The sequence below is a fragment of the Amaranthus tricolor genome, chromosome 4, assembly GCF_026212465.1.
Source record: "Amaranthus tricolor cultivar Red isolate AtriRed21 chromosome 4, ASM2621246v1, whole genome shotgun sequence".
Taxonomy (NCBI): domain Eukaryota; kingdom Viridiplantae; phylum Streptophyta; class Magnoliopsida; order Caryophyllales; family Amaranthaceae; genus Amaranthus; species Amaranthus tricolor.
The window spans coordinates 24944022-24966004 of NC_080050.1; the positions used below are offsets into that span (position 1 = coordinate 24944022).

A 21983-nucleotide genomic window follows, 5' to 3' on the forward strand; every position below is an offset into this window, starting at 1 on the left:
ATGGAATTAATTTTTCAATCATACGATTATCTCTTCGATCTTCATCAGCAATAAATACAGCTTCTTTCTAATGTCGGTCTTAGTGGGTCCACTTCTTGTTCATCATCATTATTAATTTATTATTGATTCATAAACTGATTCTTTTTGATTTTTGTTTGGGATTTGATGATGAAGAAGGATTATGGGTATTAATTGTGTTTTTGGGTTGATTTGATGATGGATTAATGATGATTATTACAGGAGAATTCTGTTGACGTGGTTTTTGAAAGTGAGAAATAAAGTGGGAGGAAATGAGAGTAGGAGAGAGAAGATGGATTGCATTGAGTTAATTAATGATTGAAAATAATGTGAAGAAGCATTTGAGAAATAAACAGAATTATCAATGATTGTGAACTATGAAATGTAAATACAACTTTATCCAAGAAATATTGTAGATATAAGATAAATTGTTGGGCCGGGGCGGGTTTGATGAGCCCAGCCTGATGTATACATCAATAAATCGCCTACTGGCAAAATACAAAATACAATATACACATAATTTTCAACTTAAGCTTCGCAAGAATGTCAGTATTCTATGGACAGCAAATGATACACTTTCTCAGACTTTTTCTTTCGGGTTTTAAGAATACAATTTCTGGACAACATATATCGATACATTGGATTTCCTAAAACCTAATAATTAGCTGTACAACGAGCTTATGGCACTGCAGAAAATATGGATTGTTCTCGCCTTAATTTGAAGATTATACATTCTATATATTATATAGGCAACAAAACTTGACTACAAAAATGAATATTGTAAAGGGGACTAGAGGAGTAGGAGCGTACATACAATACAAGGCAAGGAACCTTGAGATTTACAGGGCAGCACACCACCAATACTTAACTGACAGCACAGCTGCAACTTCACTCACTCTGCATTGAACTTCCGTAACGATTTCTTGTTTACATGCTATCATGGGATAATCTATTGGACCACATTATTTCAATTTCAAGTTTTCTGGATCCATCTTTATTGCTATCATGGTTTAGGTTGAACAATCCACTGTAAACTCCTTCAGTCACAACCTTATCAATTTGAATTGTGACTCTACCTAACGTTGCCTGCAGAGAAAAATATCTTTATTTTATCATCTAATGAAAAATGCAAATGCGAAGGAGAATTACATTTACAATTACAGCTTGCTTGGTTGTTGGTATTAAATGGTGGGAATGATAATGAATAGTGTAATTTTGGTAGGAATATCCCTGAACACGTTTAATGGTCATACGTGTTCTACATCAATCATATTGTTTTCTTCACAAAATTAATTCCAACGCGTTACCATTTTGAGAGATAGTATTAGGCAATAATGAAAACTTGTGAACAAAATAAAAGTTATCAAGATCAAAATTTCATCACTATAGAATGAAACTGTATATTTCATGAAAATTTACACTATAAAGCATTCTCAATACCACCACGTACTACCAACAATCAAATGGGCAGTTATTGTTAACTAGTAGAATAACAGGTTCAAGACTTGTAGTCCCCTTTTAAAGTCTAAAAAAGAATAGTGTTGCAATTCTTTAATGAAGAGCAAAAAGCAATCAGTGGAAAATTACCTTTCCAAAAGTGTTCTTGCTTTTGCATATAATGTGGAGTTTTTGTCCCTTTGGTGGTACGTCAAATGCCCATGTAAAGGCTTCTTTCCACTCCGGAGAAATGCTATGATTCATGACCTGCAAACCAGCACCATGAGCTACTTAATCACTTATCAACAATGCCCTAATGAAATTTCCCCTGAAACCCACTGGAAAGCATTTTCCAGAGAATTTACAGCAACATGTAGAGAATCCTACCATAAATGGTATGCACCATCAATAATGTTTTTGGATACTTCTACTAAGAACTACTGCAAAAAAAGGGAATAAACTTTTTTCCAGTTTTTCAACTCTCTAAAAGGAAATAGGCTAAATTCATGCTTAACAATCCTCCCCTTTAACCAAGAACACCATAAACAGCTAAAAGTGAATGTACTTGCCCCTGAGATTCTTCACAAGATCAAAGGTACAATGGTCATAAGTCAAACGAAAAGAACAGGTTTGGGCTGAGATTCACAACCTATTGAACGGATAGACTATTGAATGGATAGACATTATCTTTGCTAATACTACCTGAAACAGTCATCCAAACCTGTTTCATATAGATAAATCGAAAACTAATAACATGAATTTGAAAAGTCGCCAAAAGTGTACAAAAATTCCAAAAAAGAAACATACGTTGAAGAAAATTTTAGACATTTACTTGAAAGCTAAGGGATTGCATAGTGTCATTTTCAGTTTTACCAAAACTCATTACGTCCAGCTTTATTAAAGCTACTAGAAAACATCGACAAGTCTTAATTTACTTTTGGTTGGCACACTACATATAATCCAACAAGAGAGATCAAATCAAGAGTATATAATATTATGAACAAACAATTGATCATGCTTATATGCTAATTATTATGAAAAACATTTATGACGATTAAATGCTTATTATTATAATAATATGAAAAACTTGGAGAACTAGTAGCTCATCCTAATTTTTATACTACACTCTGAAGATTCCCTAAATTGTAAAGGAATTAAGGCTTCAGATGTAATAGGAATGGCTAAAAGTACACTAGTTTGCAGCTTAGAAAATTTCCACTCATGGACTCAGGGAAACCCTATGACTATCCCTCTGTAATCTGAAAGAGAATCTTTCCATCACTAGAAGATCCTACCATAATGCAAAACTTCAGATTGTAAATGGTTCTGAGGTTTTACAATCACATTGAACCCAAAAGTGGTTTCGTAACGCATCTGAGATTTTGCAATATCGTCCAACAAAGCATTCCTTTAGATTCTTCATCCACAAATGGGATATCAACACAAGCAGATGACAAAATGATACAGATTTTTGGGAAGAACACTTGATGAAGAACGATTGATGTCAACCCTCAAACTTAAAGGCATGGAAAATTTACACAAAACCCAAGTATTATCTTAAATTCAGAAGAAAAATCAAATGCTTACTAAACTTCTCAAAATCATTAGAGGAAAAAAAAATAGAAGAAGAGGATTCCTCGCTTGCCTCAAACCCAACAAAGTCAGAATTTCCCTATGTAAATTGATAGATACAGTATGTTGCAGATTAATGACAAGTCATTGGTGGATTAATCAAACAAACTTGTCTTCTTGTTGGAAAAGAAGTCCACCAGCATTCTTTCGATACAAGAGCCACAATCTATCGACATACACAATTATAAGAAAAAACAGTTTACTGCAAGCAAAATAATAATTTCTTTGCAAAATGACAAAAGTGAAAAACAATCTTGCAAAAACCTGACAAAAAATACAAAATGGTCATAATCAGATCAACTTTTGAAAGGATCCCCCCTCCTTAAGAACAGGCTCATTAAGTTTAGAGTTTACCTTTGTTTGTCTTGGGGGGCCATTGCCTATTGTCAACTGACAGAAAGCATTTGTGGTTCCCATAGCTTGCTTTAGATTATGTCCACAGTTTATAGTGACAGTCAAGCACCCTGGTAGGCAGTGCAGCAAACTGTCTGCTCTTTCATGGAAACTTGGAGGACAGGTTTTCATCAACATTTGTAGGATCGGAATGGCTTCAGCAGCAACAATAGCTTGTGATTTAGCAGTATCTATAGGCATGGTTGACCAAGAATGTTTGAGTAAGCATAGAGTGTCCAGCACAGATTCTTGAGCAGCTTCATCTCCAGATTTTAGCGCTCCCACCAAATGGGGAATGCACAACGTCGTAGCTTCAGATACGTGAAGCTTAGGGAAATTAGTTAATATTACATTTATCGTTCTTAAGACCTCTTCATTGATGGTTGCTGAAGACCACAGTTCTCTCTCCAATGCAGCTGCAAACCCAATAACAAGGAAAAGAAAATGGAGGTTTAATAATTCATAAAACAAAAACCACGATCTAGAAATGTGCAAACAAATGACAAATCCAATCGGAGATAATTTAATTGGAACTTACCAGTAAGAGATCTTATGAGTTCATTTGATATGTATTCTTGAAGTGTGTGATTTGAGAATAGAAACCTAATCAACAAAGCTGCCTGGATGGAAACATCTGCGTTAGAAGATAATAGTTGCTCCTGGACAACAAGAATTCCACCTGCTTCTGCAACAGCACGTCTATTAGTCCTACTGCGCATGACAAAATTCTGCAATGCGCAAATTGCAACCATTTTCATTTCTTCTGTTGGCTGTTCTTCCAACAAACTAATAAGAGCACGACATGCCGAAACAGCATCACTTGCTCTGGCAAGCCCTTCATGTTGTGAGAGGTCACCCAGAGCCAAAGCTGCAAGTAGTCTGCCCGATTGTGATCGGGTTTGAGGATCAAGGAGATACTGAGATAATGGTGCAATAGCATATTTAGCGACCTTCATCTCTCTAATTCTCACATTATTAAATAAAGCTTCCAGTAATCTTCCGGCTGCTTCCTCACACTGATGTGATCTTAGAAGATCTAAGAGAGCATCGATTGCTTGAGCATCAGCCATTAATTCAGCACTGCGATTATCACTTCTTTCTTGAACAATGAGAGCATTAAGAGCCATACTGACAGTGCTTTCTTGTGATGAGTGCAACAATTTCACGAGAACCACCAGCGGTACCTCAAAGTAATACTCTACACTCACATGAAGTACATTGGTCAGGACAAGTGCAGCGGATTCCCACAATGAATGAGGTGGTTGAGGGTCATCTTGAATAATGACTTTGGAGAGCTCAAATATACCTCCAGCATCTGCAATTGCTTTGGGCCAAATCAAAGACATCTTTTCCAATGCCTTCACAGCTGTTTGCTGTAAGTTCAAATTTGCAATTCCTGCGATCTGAACAAGAGGAATAATTGCACCTTTAGTCGTCGTGTCTTGCTGAAAATGATCTTGGGCAAGAAGGTGACATAGTAATTCAGAACTTAATTGCTGGATTGCTTGAGAAGGTGATTCTAATAAGGATACTAACGGTTCAACAACTTGGCTAGGAGTGAGTTCTAAGATTGTTAAGCACTGTGGTTTTTCCAGGACATTCACGAGTGCTTGCAGGGCACTGTGCTGCCCCCACATATTAAAATCAGGACGTTGCAGAACACAAAACAAGGGTTCCACTATTCTTGGAGCTGTAGAGCTTCTTGCAATTACACCACTGTTGGTCAAAATGCGAAATAGTTCTGAAACTGAGGAGCAAACAGAGCTAGGGGCATCTGGGAGAATCCTCAGGCAATTATCAAAAATTCCACCACTGACCATATCCAATTTACGAGGAATTTGGTCTTTCCCCAGCTTAATCAGAGAACAAATGCTGGCCTCAATAATCCGATAGTTAGATCCAGAAACCAAAGAAACAAGGAGATCGACGACATCATAAACTGATGCTTTCTCCACCTGCTGATCATCATCCAACAGTTTGTTAAACGCACAAACCCCAGATTCAATTGCTGAATCAGTATCAGACTTCAACAGTGATATAAGGGGCTGTATACATTCAGTAGCAACTGGTGTTGATCTCATTTTTGGAATGCTGAACAATATAGAACACAGATCTGCTGCCTTCTTTTTCAGTTCCAACGATGTAGAAGAGGACAAAATTTTGCAGAGGCTTTCAAGAGGATTTCCTTCAATATCTGTCAACAAACTGACCTTTGAAGGGTCTCTAACAGTCAACTTAAACAGCCCAAGAAGACCAGCTTCTTGTTCGGAACGAGATGTAGCATCAAGCATGTCAACAAGAGGCTGAACAACTTGGTTGACAGATTCAGAGTCTCTCACATTTTCAGCATTAAAAAGTTCATTTAGAGCCTTTGCGGCACTGAGCCTAGCAGTTCTTGATCCTAAACGAAGAACAGCTATAAGCTGACTAAGTGAATTAACAGCAGCTTCATGTCTAAGGAGCTCAGAGTTGGTAAATAATATCCTCAACAACTCAGAAATTGAAGCCTCGGTGATGTCTTGTGGGCCCAATGACAAATACTTTGCCAGGGCTTCCAAGGCGCCAGCTTCAGCCATTATCAATTTGTTTGCATCACTAGCATCTGCAATCATAGTCAATAATTGGACAGAAATTGAAGGTGCACTGGGTCTATCTGGCATTGGTCTCAAAAGATCAACCAGTAATGGTATAGCTTTACGTGCAGTAGTTCCTACTTGCACATCTTCTATTTCAAAAAGGTGTTCCAATACAACTTGCTCAGGATTCTTGACTAGAGAAAACTCTTTGGTCAAGGCAATAAGGTTTGGCATGTCTGCATCCACATAACCAATTAGAGTTACTAAACCAGCAACAGCCCCTGAGTTTGCGATTATTGTCATTATACCCTTATTCCCATGGCTAACAAAGCTAGCCATTGCCTGAGTGGCAAAGAACCTGTCAATCATTTCATCAGATTTCAGCATCAGAGCTAGCAAAGGCATGATACGAACAACAGCTGGATCACAAACAACACTTGCATCTTGAAAGAGTATAGAAAGGAGCAGAGCACTGATCCAGACACCTTCAGCATCTTCAAACTCTGCCTGTCAATGCAAAAGGAGTTTCAGAATATGAACATCTTTGTCAGCAGCTCAAAATTTTCTTCAGTTTCTTGACATGAATGTAGTTCATATCATCTAAGATGTACAAAAACCAGAAAATTGATGGCTGATTACGAACATAAGTTCTTCAATTATTTGACATAAGAATGTAAGATAAAAAGACAGTATATGCCTCTATAAACACTAATTTACAGTACACCACTCTATTTTTACAATGCAATCACAGAGAAGAGAAACCAGAAGATCCTTTTATTAAAATTTTCAAACAAAGATAGTTATCACAAGCCGAAAATTATTATTTCAGGTATCTTAATTCTTAATCTTTGCAAAACTTCAAAACGGCAGAAGGAAATATACAGTGAGCAGGAAAGGTACCTCATTCTTAATGGACATAATACCATCAGGTAAGCTCTATAGGCTTACATGTATCGTACAGGATTAGTTTAAACCTACATCTACAATTGACCAAGCAAAACATACCATTCATAAGTCTATCTTTGAATAGCATGCAACTCCAGCAGAATTCACTGTAAAAGAGTATAGCATTCAGCCCAGGAATTAAATTCATCAACTTGCAATCCTTGATCCATTAGGATATTAGCCATTCACAACTCCAATATTAGAATTGCATTTACCTTGTAACAGCCCAAACTGATACTAGGATATTAGTATGACTTACTGTGATCATACTAGTGGAACAAACTATGTACAGTACAATTATATCAAAATAAAATTCTTTTCAGCTAAGTGAGGACTGCCCCAACAAAGCATACCTGTGGTTTGGAAGTATAGCTTGTGAGCTTCTCAGCAAGGACTTCCAGCCCTCCAGCTTCCATCACAGCACATTTATTCTCTTCATTAAACGAAGACATTATGGATAGCAACCATAAAGCAGTTGTACCTCCCAAAACAGAGGCTGGATCAGGAACCTCGGACTCATCATCTTCTTGAAAAGACGTTCTACGCTTGAAGGCTTTTGGCGTTCTAATTTTGATTTCCAACGAACAACAACTGGAATTTTGCCTTATCATCTCAACTAAAGAACTTATCAGGGGTCTTAAAAATCCGGATAAACTAAGAGATTCCATTGACTGCTTTTTGTGTTCTTTTGCAGCACAAGTAAGCAGTGCAGTTCCCCCAACTTTGACCTCTAGACAAGACGAACTCATTGTTCTTTTCGCCAGAGAAGTAATTGATTTTGATTCAGCTATCAGCATGTCAGCTAGCACAGCTGGTTGATCTCCACAAAGCCTAGAAAGAATGATAATCACCCTGTCTTGAATATCAGGAGGCCCTTCAGCTAGACAATGAACAAGAGGTTCTAAACTCGAAAGAACTTCAGCGAGGGTAGACCAAAGTTGGTTTGTAAAGTTAACCCTCTGTTTTGTTCTAGCTAAAAAAGAAAGAACTTCCAAGGCATCAGCAGCACCAATCTCATCCCGATCCAATGTTTTTAATGATTCAACAAGAGCAAGAACAGCAAAACGACATTGAGAATTTCCTTTGAGCACAGTTCCAACAGGAAAGTGTTTCAGTAACTGATATATGGCACGTGATGCATTTTTCTTTCCTTCTGGAGTACCCTCTCCCAAAACTCTAGTCAGAGCTGAAACAACATCTTCAGCCAGAGCTTCAGATGCAATCTGAGTATCAGAAAGGAGATTGGCTAAGGCAGCAACAGCAGCCTCAGCAGCATTAATAAAAGAAGTTTTAGCCAGCTTAATTAGAGGCCGGACTTCTCCCTTGGAAATACAAGATATTTTGTTCAAACTTTTTGTTCTGGTTGGCCGTGCCAGAGCACCTAAGGCTCTAGCTGACTGGGTAGCCACAAGTTGTGTCTTGCTGGTCAAAAGCTTCATGCATGGTTGAATAATCTCATCAGTTGCAAGACTATCACAAATCTCAGGCCTAGAGCTAAAGAGATCAGCAAGAACTGAAGCTGAACACTCTTGGTTCTCTTCATTTGAACAATCAAGCACTTTGATGAGAGACTTCAGCGCTTTGTTGGCTAGACTTCCCCTCTGCACAAGCTCCTTGTGTGATGCAATAGTAAGCACATGACCCAAAACTCTGATAATGTGGCCTTTCAAGCTTGGAGACTCATCTACAAGCATAGCAAGCAGCTGATTGATGGTTACCGTATCAGCTGTCCGGACAAGCTTCATCAGTGCTTTGGCTGATGCTTCTTGCCCTTTTTGTCCCCCACTTCTCAGCAGCCACAGGAAAGCTGGGACAGCCCCTGCACTTTCAACACATGCACGAATGTCTTCACTATGACAACACAAATTCCACAAAACATGGGCCGCATCCTCCTTAGCCTTTGAAGATCCTACCTCCAAAAGTTGCACTAGTGGAGGAATCCCACCTGCTGCAGTAATGGCCCACTTACTATCATCAACTTCATCAGTTAAAATTACCAACAGCTGGGCAGCATGCTCCTGATGTTGCTCACTAGATAGCCCTAACAAAGAAATCAGCAACTGAATTCCCTCTCTCTTTTTGATGGCAATCCAGATGTCAACTCCATCAGTGCACAAGCTAGTCAGAGATAAAATAAGATGTTCTTGCACTTCAAGAGCAGCCATCGTTATCAGGCCAGTTAGTATCTTTTTTGCCTCGGCATAATGAATCCACCTTGTGAGATAAACATTCCCGTAGAAACTAGACATAGCTTCAAGCAGACGATCCTGGACCAGCTTATTATCACCAGGCTTTAGCAATGTAATTAATATCTCTTCTACCTTCTTCACATTAAATGGTTCTTCTTCAATTTCTGATTTCTGTTCGAAGATCATCAAAGAATAAGCTAGGGCTCCAATGATGTCAGCAACAGGAGCAGCTAGCCGAGGAGACTGGGCAAGTTCTCCAAGATACTTGATCAATGCAGACATCCCGCCACATATATTAGCCAGTGCAACAGTGGCATGCCGCTGAAAAGCTTGACCAAACTCGCCTTGCATACCTTCTTTAGAAGGAGCAACTATAGCACCAATAAGTATCGGAACACCACCAGCATCAACAACTGCTTTTTTGGCTTCATCTGACTTCAAAGAAAGAGCTTGCAAAGCATCAGCAGCACTTGCACGGACAGAGACCTCATTTTCCTGACCAACTAGTTGAAGCAAAGCTTTAAAAGCTCCGGATTGTATTATTTTAGGTATACTATCACTAAAATAAAACATCAAACGGGCCAAAAGAGAAGCAGCATTGGATTGGGAGGCTGCATTGTCAGAAGAAAGAAGCGCGACAATGATATCCACTCCTCCACCTGCAAGGGCAGTTCTCCAATACCCATCCCTGTCACCACAAAGATTTCTCAGGGCCCCCGTCACAAAGCCTTCTACTACCTTATCTTGCTGATTCTTCAGATTGAGCTGCTCCCATAGAGTTGGGACAACACCCTCAGTGACAAAAATTTTGACACCCACATGATCATCAGCTAGTCCACCAGCAGACACTTGATATATTGCTTCAGCGGCTGCCTTCCTAGCCTCAACTAAATCTGACTTCAAGAGTGAAAGTAGTGGAGGAATGCAACCACCTAAAAGCACCTTTATCCTTAAGTCTTCATCTCTACAAAGAACACTAAGAGTTGCAGCGATATTCACCTTAGCTCCAGGAGTACCAGCCCTAAGTATAGATATAAATAATGGCATTGCTTGACCATGGGAACCTATTATTGCCCTTGCATCCCTATTTTTTCTGGCAATGCTAAGCAACCGCGCTGTAATAAGTTCCTTCTCATGAGGTGATGATACGTTGGCATGCAACTGCTCAATGAGTCGAGCAACTGTAGCCATTGTGCTCTCCTCATCCAATTGTTCTCCTCCATTTGATTCCCTGAGAATGTAATTAGCACATTATTTTCTCAAAAGCAATTATCCACCTTCATGCAGGAGTAATAATACCAACAAAATTGCATTGTAACAATCGAGAAAATGTAACAATATGCAAATGGATGCAAGAGCAGAGATTGACCATGTTCATAGGAAGTAGGCTTAGTAAAATTAGGGCAATGTAAGTACAAGTAATTACAAAAAATGTATATATCAAAAAATATCATAATATTAGATAAATATCAGTTGGCAGGAAAATTGCAGAGTAAATGATTGAAGTATCAAGCTATACCGAGAGGTCGAAGTAAGCTCTATTGGTTCAGTGGATGGAAGATTTGGCATTTGCACAAGTAGCGCCAGTTATACTAAGTTTGAAGCCCACCTGGTCATTTCAAACCAAATCAATCACTTATCAAAAAATTCCGCTAAAAGGTCTCTCACAAAAATGTTATACCTAGATAACGAACCCAAAAAAGAGAATTTTTACACTTTAATTAACCATTTCATATAATATAACTACTTATGTTCAAACCTAAATGATCACATTTGTACCAAATTACGCAAGAACTTCACAGCATTCGAACTTCCATTGATTCGATAGCATGAAAAAATAGCAACACTCAACTAAAGAAAATAATTAAAACAAAATTACAAATAATTAGATATTTTACCTCGAATTTCCGCAAAATGGATAAGTGAAGTATCAAAATTGAGGATAATAAGATCTTCAACTAAAATTCCCTAAAATAGGGCAAAAATCAATCTGAAATCACGACATGAAATTGTACTATAGCAATGTGCAAAGATCGGATCAGAGGAATATCACGTAATTTAGGGCGAAAATGCCGAAAAGAATCATTAAGGATCGAATTTCAAAATCGATAAATATGTAAGAAAAAAATGTACAATTAAAAACTATGAAACAATAAGGATAGATTGAAAATAATAGTCGGAAATTCAAGAAAATTTCACTGTACAATTGAGAGATTGGAAGATTATTAATGGCGAAAGAAGAAAAGAGAGAAGAGAGAGAAAAGGAGTTTTTTATTTTCCTTTTTTTTCTGTGAAAACACTTTAACAGTGTGGGAGTCTCTCCTCCTCTCTCACAACAACAGTCTACTGAGAGTCGCTTTCTGTGTGATGTGTGTCTTTTTATGGATTTATTATTATTATTATTATTATTATTATTATTATTTTATTGTTTTATAAAAGACCCATATTATTATTTATTAGAGTATTATTGTCATGAGTAGATCCATCTAAAAAATTAAAATGGAAATAAAATTTGCTGCCTGTTTGCCAGTGTCTGGTGAGAAACGACGAATAATCGAAATCCTTGTCGACAATCGATATTGTTGATCGTTGTGCAAAATTTCACCAACCTACTCTCTCATTTTTACAATAATTTCTCAGTTCAAAATATTTACGTCAAATATATTTTGGCTCATTCTAATATATTTATCGGATAATTTATATTAAGAGTTATAAGTAACTTAAAATTATATAAATTTGATATTATACAAATAAATGACGAGACGAATAAAACAAAATCTCATATAACTATATTTTTTCTTGTATTATAGCCGTAATATGTAAATTAACATAGAATGATAAATAGTGCAAATTTTGGTTCGGTGCAAGTAATATGGAACGAAAGAAGTATTTATTTATCATCAATTTAATTCTTGTTACTCCCTTTCTTTATTATTAAAAGAGGTCTTAGTAAATAACGTTGATTTGTAAATTTATTAAACTATCCTAATGTGATACGATTTGATAGGGTTGTAGTTTTGTGATTTTAATTTACATTTCTTTAGTTTTGTTTATTTTAATATTATTATATTTTGTCTTTTGTGATTATTTATAAATCAACGTGATTGATTATAAATTATTGTCTTTATTATTAGTATTTAGTACTTCCTTCGTTCTTTTAAATTTGTCCAATTTAAGTTTTTCACACTTATTAAGAAAAATAGAATCTTTTATTGTAGTGAGTATTATTTTAATTAAATAGTGGTGTAAAGTAATAATTGTATTAGAAGTATGAGAGATAAAATTAAAATAAAACAAAATTTAAAGAACAACAAAATGAGTGAGAGTTAATATACTAGAAAAATAAGGGAATGAGAGAGAGAAATGAGGGTATATTAGAGAAAAAAGATTTCCAAAAATAAAAAGTATTCTAAAGTGGACAAACTTTTGAAACTACCCGTTATAGTAAGGTGGACAAACTTAAAAGAACGGAAGGAGTAGTAGATTCAGAAATAATATTTAGTACTGAAAATGTGAAATAATTTAATATCCAATGTAAATATAAATTCAAATATATAAAATATTATAATTTTTTTAACCCTATAATATAAACAATTCTATATTCTACATCGATCAGTTTTTTATACATTAAAACTGACAAGCAATAAGATCATTAACAATATTGCAAAATACATCACTCTTGATAAAAAGTTGCCAAACAATTAAAGAATTTATGCTCACAACTCTGCAAGTTAGTTGAGAGTATTAATTGATGAATACACATAGTGCAACACCTCGACCATTAGACAGTTAGACCGTTGGTAATTACCTAAAACTGTAGACTGGCCCTATAAACCAACACAAGTCTTTTCAGTGCACTTTGGTCTCACTCATGCGCACGGGGGAAAACTTTCCAAGAGGTTTCCCGACAGATTGTTCATCACCAAACATGCTTAGCTACAGAGTTCTTCGCAAATGGGCTCCCTTGAAAAGAAGATGCACCTTATTGATATAGGTATTCTATCAATCGTTTTTAACGCTCAACCTGAGGTCACTCTCAACTCAACTTAAGAATGCAACGGCCTTGTGCATCTTTGTTTCAGAATTTTTTCTCCCGCTAAGTACACTGAATACATTATGAACGAGGTGGGGTTATAAAACTCATGATTGCAATGGTGGCTATATTTTTTGAATGATCTTAATGTTTCTTTCATAAAACAACTATGTTTGTTATTAATTTATTTAAATGTGTGTTGTTGGCGAATGATAATAAAATAAGATGAATAAAGTTTATGCATGAGTTGTGTTTATTTTAACCTTAAATTATCTTTTGTGAAGAATGACTTGCCCCGAGACAAATAAAAGTCAAACTCCGAATAATTCACTAGTTGGAACATCATTTGATATTAGAAGCCTGATTAGAGGGAGTAACCAAAAAAATAATATCATATTACTTTTTGCAAGGCTATTAGAGGGTAGCTAGAGATTACTATAAAAGGGTTAGAAAAGTAAAACTTCGGATGAGAATGATTTTAACATGGTGTATAAGTGGATGACAGATTTGAAGTCAGAGTTTTACGATGGTCTTTGGGATCCAACAAAATTTAAAGATTAGGTTTCTAGTATGGAAAAGTTATTCGACATGGATACTTGTCCGGATAACTTGAAGGTGAAGTTTGACACCTTCTATCTAAAGGGTGAAGCAGATATTTGGTGGAAGATAGTTAAGATTGTCCAAGATCATCTTACTTTTAATTGAGATTGTTGGAAAAATATGAAGATCTTCCAAAATTTCAAAGTAATAAATTTAGAATTTAGAGAATGAAAATAAGAATATATTTAGCTATTGTGTTTAGTTGAAAATGAATGGTGTGACACAAATTTGTCGTTACATTAAGAAAGTTATTTCCATATTATCCCAAGTGTAAATAGAAGGAACTTTTTCAAGGTCACCCACCAAAAGTAATGTACACTCACTATTTGAGATGTGGAGCAAACACCACTCTTGCACAAGTGAATAGAAGAAGAAGAAGAAAAAGAGAAGAGAAATATAAATTGTGTATTTGCAAATAAATGAAACATCATTTATTTATAGGGATTTCTAACGACTCTTTTTCAACCTTCATAAAGCATAATCAAAGAAAATAAATGTATTTTATTAAGATTAATTCACACCACGAATGAAAAAAGAGTTGTTGGAGAATTTCAATCACTCCATGAATGGAAAAAGAGTTGTTGGATAAATTAGACAACTCCGTGAACGAAAAAAGAATTGTTGGAGAAGGCTTTATGTAACAACCCGACTTACCTTTGACTGAGTAAACAGGGTCATCACAGGGTTTATTTCCCAAGAAACTTAAAATTAAATTCCAAAACTTGTGCAAAGGGGTCACCAGTTCTATGACATAGTTGTATCAGCTAATTCTCAATCCAAACATCTAACTAAAACACAAAGTAATCATAAAAGTCACTATAAAAGTCCAACATAACCAATACAATCTAGTCCAATTTACATTTACCAAAACCTAATACAAAGCTACAACTTCTCACGTACTCATCTCAATATAACATCCATGTAACTCTAATCATCACCGCTAACCCATTGTTCCCGACCGGTTTTAATCTGTAGACAGTCTAAAAGATGGAAACAATAGGGAATCAGGTTTAAACTGAATGAGAAGTAACAATCCAAAATAACAAAACACAGTAATTCAAAACATAGGTTTAAAAGCAACATCAATTTCTTAGATCTATGAGCGCACAGGTAGTCTAGTTAAGAGGAACATCCATAGCTCTAAGGCTATGTCACTCTCAAGTGAGGCTAGTCAATATTTGAATGACAATTTACCTCAAAATTGGGAGTAAGGGAGATTTTCCCTCTACTCCGTCAATGACCAGCTCGCGAGCCTGATCCATTGACCATATCAATATCAGCATAATCATTGATAACAAATTTGTCTCAACATTATAAAATCACAGCTTTAATAAAATAATTTTTAAAATTGTAGTCTGGCCAGACCCTTTAAGGGACCGCTACTACTCACCACAAAAGACGCCTCAGAGAGTCGAAACCAGATCACAACTATCAACTAGAAGGGTTCTTCGACGACATCACCAAAAAAAGGTGTTCGATGCTACTATACTAACATATACTCTTTCCTATTCTTTTTACTTGGGACATTTGGGTTGGGACGGATATTAAGAGTAGGAAGGGGTCCACCAAAAAGGTGGTAGTTGGGGTATTTTAAGTGATTGGATTAATCTTTAAGGTGGCAGTGAGGTATTTTAAATAGTGTAAGTGGGGGTATTTTGGTCATTACATGTCTAAGCAAAGGGTATTTAAGTGAAAAAAATCAGTGACAAAAAAGAAAATGGGACATGTAAGGTGACTTTACTCAATAAGGAAATGAAGAGGGAGTAACTTATTACATCTCCGTAACTAGAGGTGCTCATTCGGGTCATCGGGTCGGTTTCAGACGGGTGTAATTCGGCTCGGTCGGTTTTCGAATCGGTAAATTTTTGGTTGTATACAACGAGTCATACTCGAGTCAGATCGGTTGAAATTCGAGTCGCGTGTCAATCGAGCTCGGGTTGTCATCGGTCTTACATTAGTTCGGTTTTTTCGGGCAAAAATCGGGTTCGAGCTTTATTTTTCGAGTAGTTATCGGTTACGGACAACTATCGATCAGGTCAATATCGAAATAAGTTAATAGTCAGGTTTTTAATTGATGTATGCTCATTTTATGGCAGATCAATCTATTTCAATTAGTTTATATATATATATATATATATATATATATATATATATATATATATATATATATATATATATGAGACTATTATTTAGAAATGCATCATGTTGCTACTTTTGATAATTGATTGAATATTCAAACTCGATATTCGAAACTCGATTTGTTTGAATGAATAAGAATAATCTAAACCATCTCATAGGCTATTAGTTACGTACTTAGACTTATTAGTGTTATTGAGTACTCTAAAGTCTAAACTAATAGTCTTTCCAATTCAGAGTAATTATCTCGATTTCTTTTTAGGCTTGTAATTAACTTATTAGAAATTTAGAATATATTACTAGAGGGAGAATTTCTGCAAATTTCAAATGAGACATTTGTTTTTAATTAGAGGGAGTATAAGCTATTAGAATATACATTACTCTATTACACTAATAATCGATTGTATTTCTAAGTTTGATAATTGAAACTTATTATATATAATAAAGTGAATTAGATTAATCAAGTAATCATAACCATTTTATATGATATTATGTATTTATACTTATTAATGACCTTGAATACTTTAAAATAATAAATCTATTACACTAATAATTGATCGTATTTAATTTAAAACTTAATAATGTTCGGAACTAGACCTATTGGAGTGAATGAAACTAATACAAACTATCTTATAGAGTTATAGTTACAGACTATATTAGTTATTACTAATCTTGAATACTCTATAGTAATTAATAGGCTATTATTAATCAATCGTAATTCAAAGTTCACTTATCGTAATTCGATCTATTATAGACTTATAGTAAATGAAACTAGCACTCCACCTTTTTTGTTACTTTGAATTAAATAGCCTAAATTATGCAAGTTTACCAAATTCAATAATAAAAATATTTAATATTTGATATAAAATATTTATATTACTCAAAAAAATTATTTTAGATAACAAATTGTCCAATTTGATGAATATTTTACTCAATTGATACATTACTTATTCTAAGTCGTTGATCTTTGTATATAGACGTGTGAGATCTTACCATCTTAGCAATCTATGAGTTGTACTTGCACAAAATGTTATTTGGTTATTAGGATAGCACACGAATAAGGTGTTTTAGCCGTTGGATTTATAATGCTAATATCAGATCAGCGGTCAAGAACTTGCCACGTCACCGTCATTTGATAAAAAAGGATTTTGGTTCTTTTCTTCATCCTGTAACAGCGAAACAGGATACTTCACTTCTCAAATCCCGCTCTAATGAACCCTAACTCAACTCTCTCTTCTTCATCCTCTCACTGAAACCGGCGGCCCTCTTACAATCCCATCTGTTCTCCTCCAATCCGACCGGTAGAACACGTTCATCTCCGGCAGCCTGTAATACCGTAGGTATGAAGTTCTTGTTTTTTTTCTTTTTCTCTGTACCGTAGCAATTGTATCTGTTAGTAGCAATTTGGCATTCTTTATCTTTCAAAATGAGCTGGTAATTGGAATTAGGCACCAAGTTCTACTGTAAAACTCCTTCTTCCTTTTGATCTAACTTTGATTTGCATTTGAGTTCTAATTTTGTAATGGGCTGCATTTGAGAGGAATGATGAACATGTGTTTATTTGCTCTTACCACATCAGTGTCTTGAGTTCTTGCTAGAGTGATAGTTTATCATCAGTGTTATTGCTAGTTTATCATAGATTTTATCATCAGTGTTTATCATAGATTACATGAAATTAGTGGGCTAGAGTGCTATTGCTAGTTTCCTGTTGTCCGACTTTAGAACTACTGTAATTTGTCTAACTTTATGGCAATTCGATTCTTCAGCAACTGTTCAACTGTAAATCTCCAAATGTCGCTGTACTTTTGCATTTGTTTTTTTGTTTGGGTTGAAGTTGTAAGTTTTTGTATAGAAAAAGGTTGATATTCATGGTTCTCATTGTTCATAACTTCAATTTTCAGGATGGCACCATACTAGGAATTTGAAAGTAATAACGGGTGACTTGTTTGTTAGTTGTTCATATGTTGAACCCCTGTTCTGGTGTTTTTAGTTAGCTTTATCAAATGGACCAAAATCTTTTTTCATTAGCATCATTTTCTTTGTTATTGGTCATACCACTATGGTAGACGTTAGTTCTACAATTCACAATCATATTGGATCTGAATATTCTAACGTAAATGTTTTTACTTCTATCGGACACAATTTTCACAGTATCACGAAGAAGCAAATTTGTTGATGATGGATCAAGGAGAGCTGTGATCTGCTCATTGTAGTGAAAAAATATTCAAATATTGTTGGTGTCATTCCTCTATGGGAACTACACGTAAACTCATCGGACCATACCCAGGATTCGGAGGCTTACTTACACTCTTAGTTGGTGTAGTGTGAGTTTAAGTACTCTCAGAATACCCGCTATAAGTCCTCCAAGCAGTTTTTCTTTGTCACTCATTTTTAATAGCTTATTATTCGGAGAAGTATAAGATAGTTTGTAATTGTAATAGTAATCTTGAATATATATTAATGTATAATTTTGTTCAAACAATGTTCAATACTTCTTTTGAAATTAGAAGATGGATTAAATTTGTTCAATCTCTAATTCTTAATTGTAGGAAGATGAATGCTAATGAGGGAAATGAAACTAATGGTTTTGAAATATTCAAAAAATCATAATTAGAAAACTGAAATTTGACCTAATTTGCTGAAATTAGGTGAAAAATTGATTCGGATTTATAACAATTCGATTAACAATCGGTTCGGGTTTGTATCAGTTCGGATTAAAAACAGTTCGATTAATAATCGATTCGGGTTTGTATCAGTTCAGGTTAAAAACAGTTCGATCTTAATCGGTTTTAGTCAGGTTGCATTCGGTTACATGCATAATTCGGGTCGGATTTGACTCGGGTCACATCACTGTTGAGTTCGGATAACATCGGTTAACGTTTATATGTCGGTTATAAAATTCGGTTGCAGTTTGAGTTGGATTTTGTCCTTTTCGGTTATCAAACGATTCGAGTGCAGTATCGATTCGGATAATTCCGGTTCGATAAACCTAAAAAATTAACATTTTTCGGATCGGATAATCTTCGATTCCGGGTCGGATTTTCGGGTCGGGTTTGTTTTGAACAGCTCTATCAGTAACTTACCAAGTTTCTATTCTAGCCATGCAATATACATCCCATAACTTATTCAAGAACATCAATTAACCCATACTTTATTAATACAAACGATTTCCAACAAGCCTAAATCTCAATTAATAAGAACTTTATTTTAATTCTAACTATCCTAGTGTATGCCTCCCAACTCAGACCAAGTATGTACAGCTAACCTTTAATTAATTGTTTAATCCTATATACCACTTAAGGAAGGAGATTATATATATAAATATTCCTAAGTAAGAATTAATCATCATAAAAACAAAACAAGGCAACAATACCTCCTTGTGTCGGCAAGCAAGAGTCAAGAAATGTTATTGATTTTACTCCCTTTCTTCACAAAACCGAATAAGGCAACAGGATTGTTTGCCGTCAAGCTTAAAATTTTTGAATGAATTCAAGAAGAATTGCAATTATTGGTTCTTTCTTGTTATGTAAGATTATGAAGGGAAAGTTACTGTTTATGTTTGCCATTCAAATGAGTGAGAAGGAGAAGGAATCAAAAACAATGACATATACAAAAAAGATTAAAAGAATGCGAACCTTCTGGCATGACAGTCGACAAGAAGAAGGAGGAAAAGCCGTCTTCGAATTTGATGAACACTCAAACCCTAGATACACAATTGTTTGGGTTTTCGAATCCCCACACCCATAGACTCGAGAAGGAGGCGAAGAAGGGAAGAAAGAATCGACTTTCTGTATTCTTGTGCAAAACGTGATAAGGGACGGGTATGGGAAAAGGGTATTTAGATTTGCAGAGAGAGGAACAAGGAGGCCTTGTTTGGTTGTACAGAATTTCGAAAATCAGAAAGAAAACAAAGGTTTTGAAAGGGTAATGTTGAAGAAGATAAAGAATAGGGTTGGTGTATTGAAGATATCCGATTTTTGGGCAAGAATTTGTTTTCCCATGTTCTAGTCCAATACCGCTTTCTCAATTCAACATATATTTGATCCAAAATAATTCTCATTATCTTGATATTTATTTTAATTTCAATTCAAAAAACAAATATAAATTTCCAAATATTACACTTTAAATAACCAATTATCTGTGAATTTGTATAGAAGCGTTTTTGGTTGTCAAAAGGCTTAATTCATTCTTCTATTCTGAGTATTTACATGTATACTGCCTAAAATACAATATGCTGATCTCTAAAGAATATTTCTGATTTTATTTGATTTCCTACTGATTTCCTACACTCCCCCTCAAGTCAGGTCGTAGGATTCAGCGAGACCTAACTTGCATATGGTGCTGTTGAAAGTTTCTGTAGAAACAGCTTTGGTGAGAATATCTGCAAGTTGTGCTTAAGAACGAACGAATTGTGGATCGATAACACCTTTCTCAAGTTTTTCTTTGATGAAGTGTCGATCAATCTCCACGTGCTTTGTTCGATCATGTTGTACGAGATTACTGGAGATGCTGATGGCTGCTTGATTATCACAGAATATTTTACATGGTCTTTTCTGTGGAAAGGTTAATTCCCCAAGAAGTCTCCTGATCCATAGAATTTCAGTGATATCTTTTGCGATTCCCCGGAACTCTGCTTCTGCACTAGACAGTGCTACTACCTTTTGTTTCTTACTCTTCCAAGTGACAAGATTTCCTCCAACTAGGGTAAAGTATCCTGAAGTTGATTTTCTGTCGTCTCTATCACCAGCCCAATCTGCATCGATATAAGCTAGGAGGTCCAAATTATCATTCTTTCGAAACAGAAGTCCCCTACTGTTGGTTTTCTTCAGATATCTCAGTATTCGCATAACAGCAGTCATATGATGAACTTGTGGTTTGTGCATGAATCTGCTAACTACGCCTACTGCATATGCGATATCAGGTCTAGTATGTGAGAGATAAATGAGTTTTTCTACCAATCTCCTGTAACGGTTATGATCTGTAGACTTTTCTCCTTCAATTATCTGTAACCCATGGTTTGTTGTAATGGGTGTATCTGCAGGTTTACAATCAAGCATGCCGGTTTCTGCCAAGAGATCTAGAATGTATTTTCTTTGGCTAATGAAGATTCCCCTTTTTGATCGTAAAACTTCAATGCCAAGAAAGTATTTTAGGTTTCCCAAGTCTTTCATATCAAATTCTCCTGACAGTCTTTCTTTCAATATCTGTATCTCATCTGTATCATCACCTGTGATCACCATATCATCCACATAGATGATTAGACATGTAATCCGATCTTTTCTTTTCTTAAGAAACAATGTGTGATCTGAATTACTTTGTGTATACCCAAACTTCTTCATAGCAGATGTAAACTTCCCAAACCATGCACGAGGAGATTGTTTGAGACATATAGTGCTTTCTTGAGTCTACACCCCTCTTTTATGTTGTATGTTTCTAAGAATCCTGGAGGAGGTTTCATGTACACTTCTTCTTCTAGTTCACCATGTAAGAAAGCATTTTTTTACATCAAATTGGTGTAAGGGCCAATTTTTATTTGCTGCTATCGAAAAAAGGACCCGGATGGTATCAATTTTGGCTACTGGTGAGAAAGTCTCAGAGTAGTCAACACCGTATGTTTGAGTATATCCCTTTGCCACAAGCCGTGCTTTGTAACGCTCAATAGTTCCATCTGCATGATATTTGATAGTAAACACCCATTTGCACCCTACTGCCTTTTTCCCTTTGGGTAGCTCACATTTTTCCCAAGTCTCATTCTTGAGAAGTGCAGATATTTCCTCCTCCATTGCCTTCTTCCACTTAGGATCTTGAAGAGCCTCTTCCACATTTCTGGGTATCTTATTGGAGTACAAAGATGTGTTAAAGGCTAATGCTATCTGAGCTAAAGATTCAACATTGTTTTTGTCTGTGGGATATCGAGATCGTTTTGCTTCATATTCTGGATCATACCTCTTTGGAGGAACACTCCTTGTTATTCTCGGAGGTAATTCATACCTGTTAGACATCTCAACATTATGATCATTGTTA

At 35.6% G+C, this 21983-nt stretch overlaps 1 protein-coding gene across 3 annotated transcripts; it reads right to left on the reverse strand.

Moving 5' to 3' along the window:
- Window positions 1–101: 101 nt before the first annotated feature.
- On the reverse strand, window positions 102–19977 carry LOC130811161 (protein CELLULOSE SYNTHASE INTERACTIVE 3). 3 transcript variants are annotated; one of them, XM_057677346.1, is made up of 7 exons: window positions 19595–19977; window positions 10710–10799; window positions 7355–10421; window positions 4019–6563; window positions 3442–3896; window positions 1606–1722; window positions 102–1104 (listed from the first exon to the last, which is right to left on the reverse strand). In XM_057677346.1, the coding sequence occupies exons 2-7, from the start codon at window positions 10757–10759 to the stop codon at window positions 946–948; spliced, it is 6393 nt and encodes a 2130-aa protein (XP_057533329.1). In that variant the 5' UTR covers window positions 10760–10799; window positions 19595–19977; the 3' UTR covers window positions 102–945. The 3 variants fall into 3 exon arrangements, with proteins under 3 accessions (XP_057533329.1, XP_057533330.1, XP_057533328.1); XM_057677345.1 differs by lacking the exon at window positions 19595–19977 and adding an exon at window positions 11089–11545 and having other exon boundaries at window positions 103–1104; XM_057677347.1 differs by lacking the exons at window positions 10710–10799; window positions 19595–19977 and adding an exon at window positions 11089–11545.
- Window positions 19978–21983: the final 2006 nt, after the last annotated feature.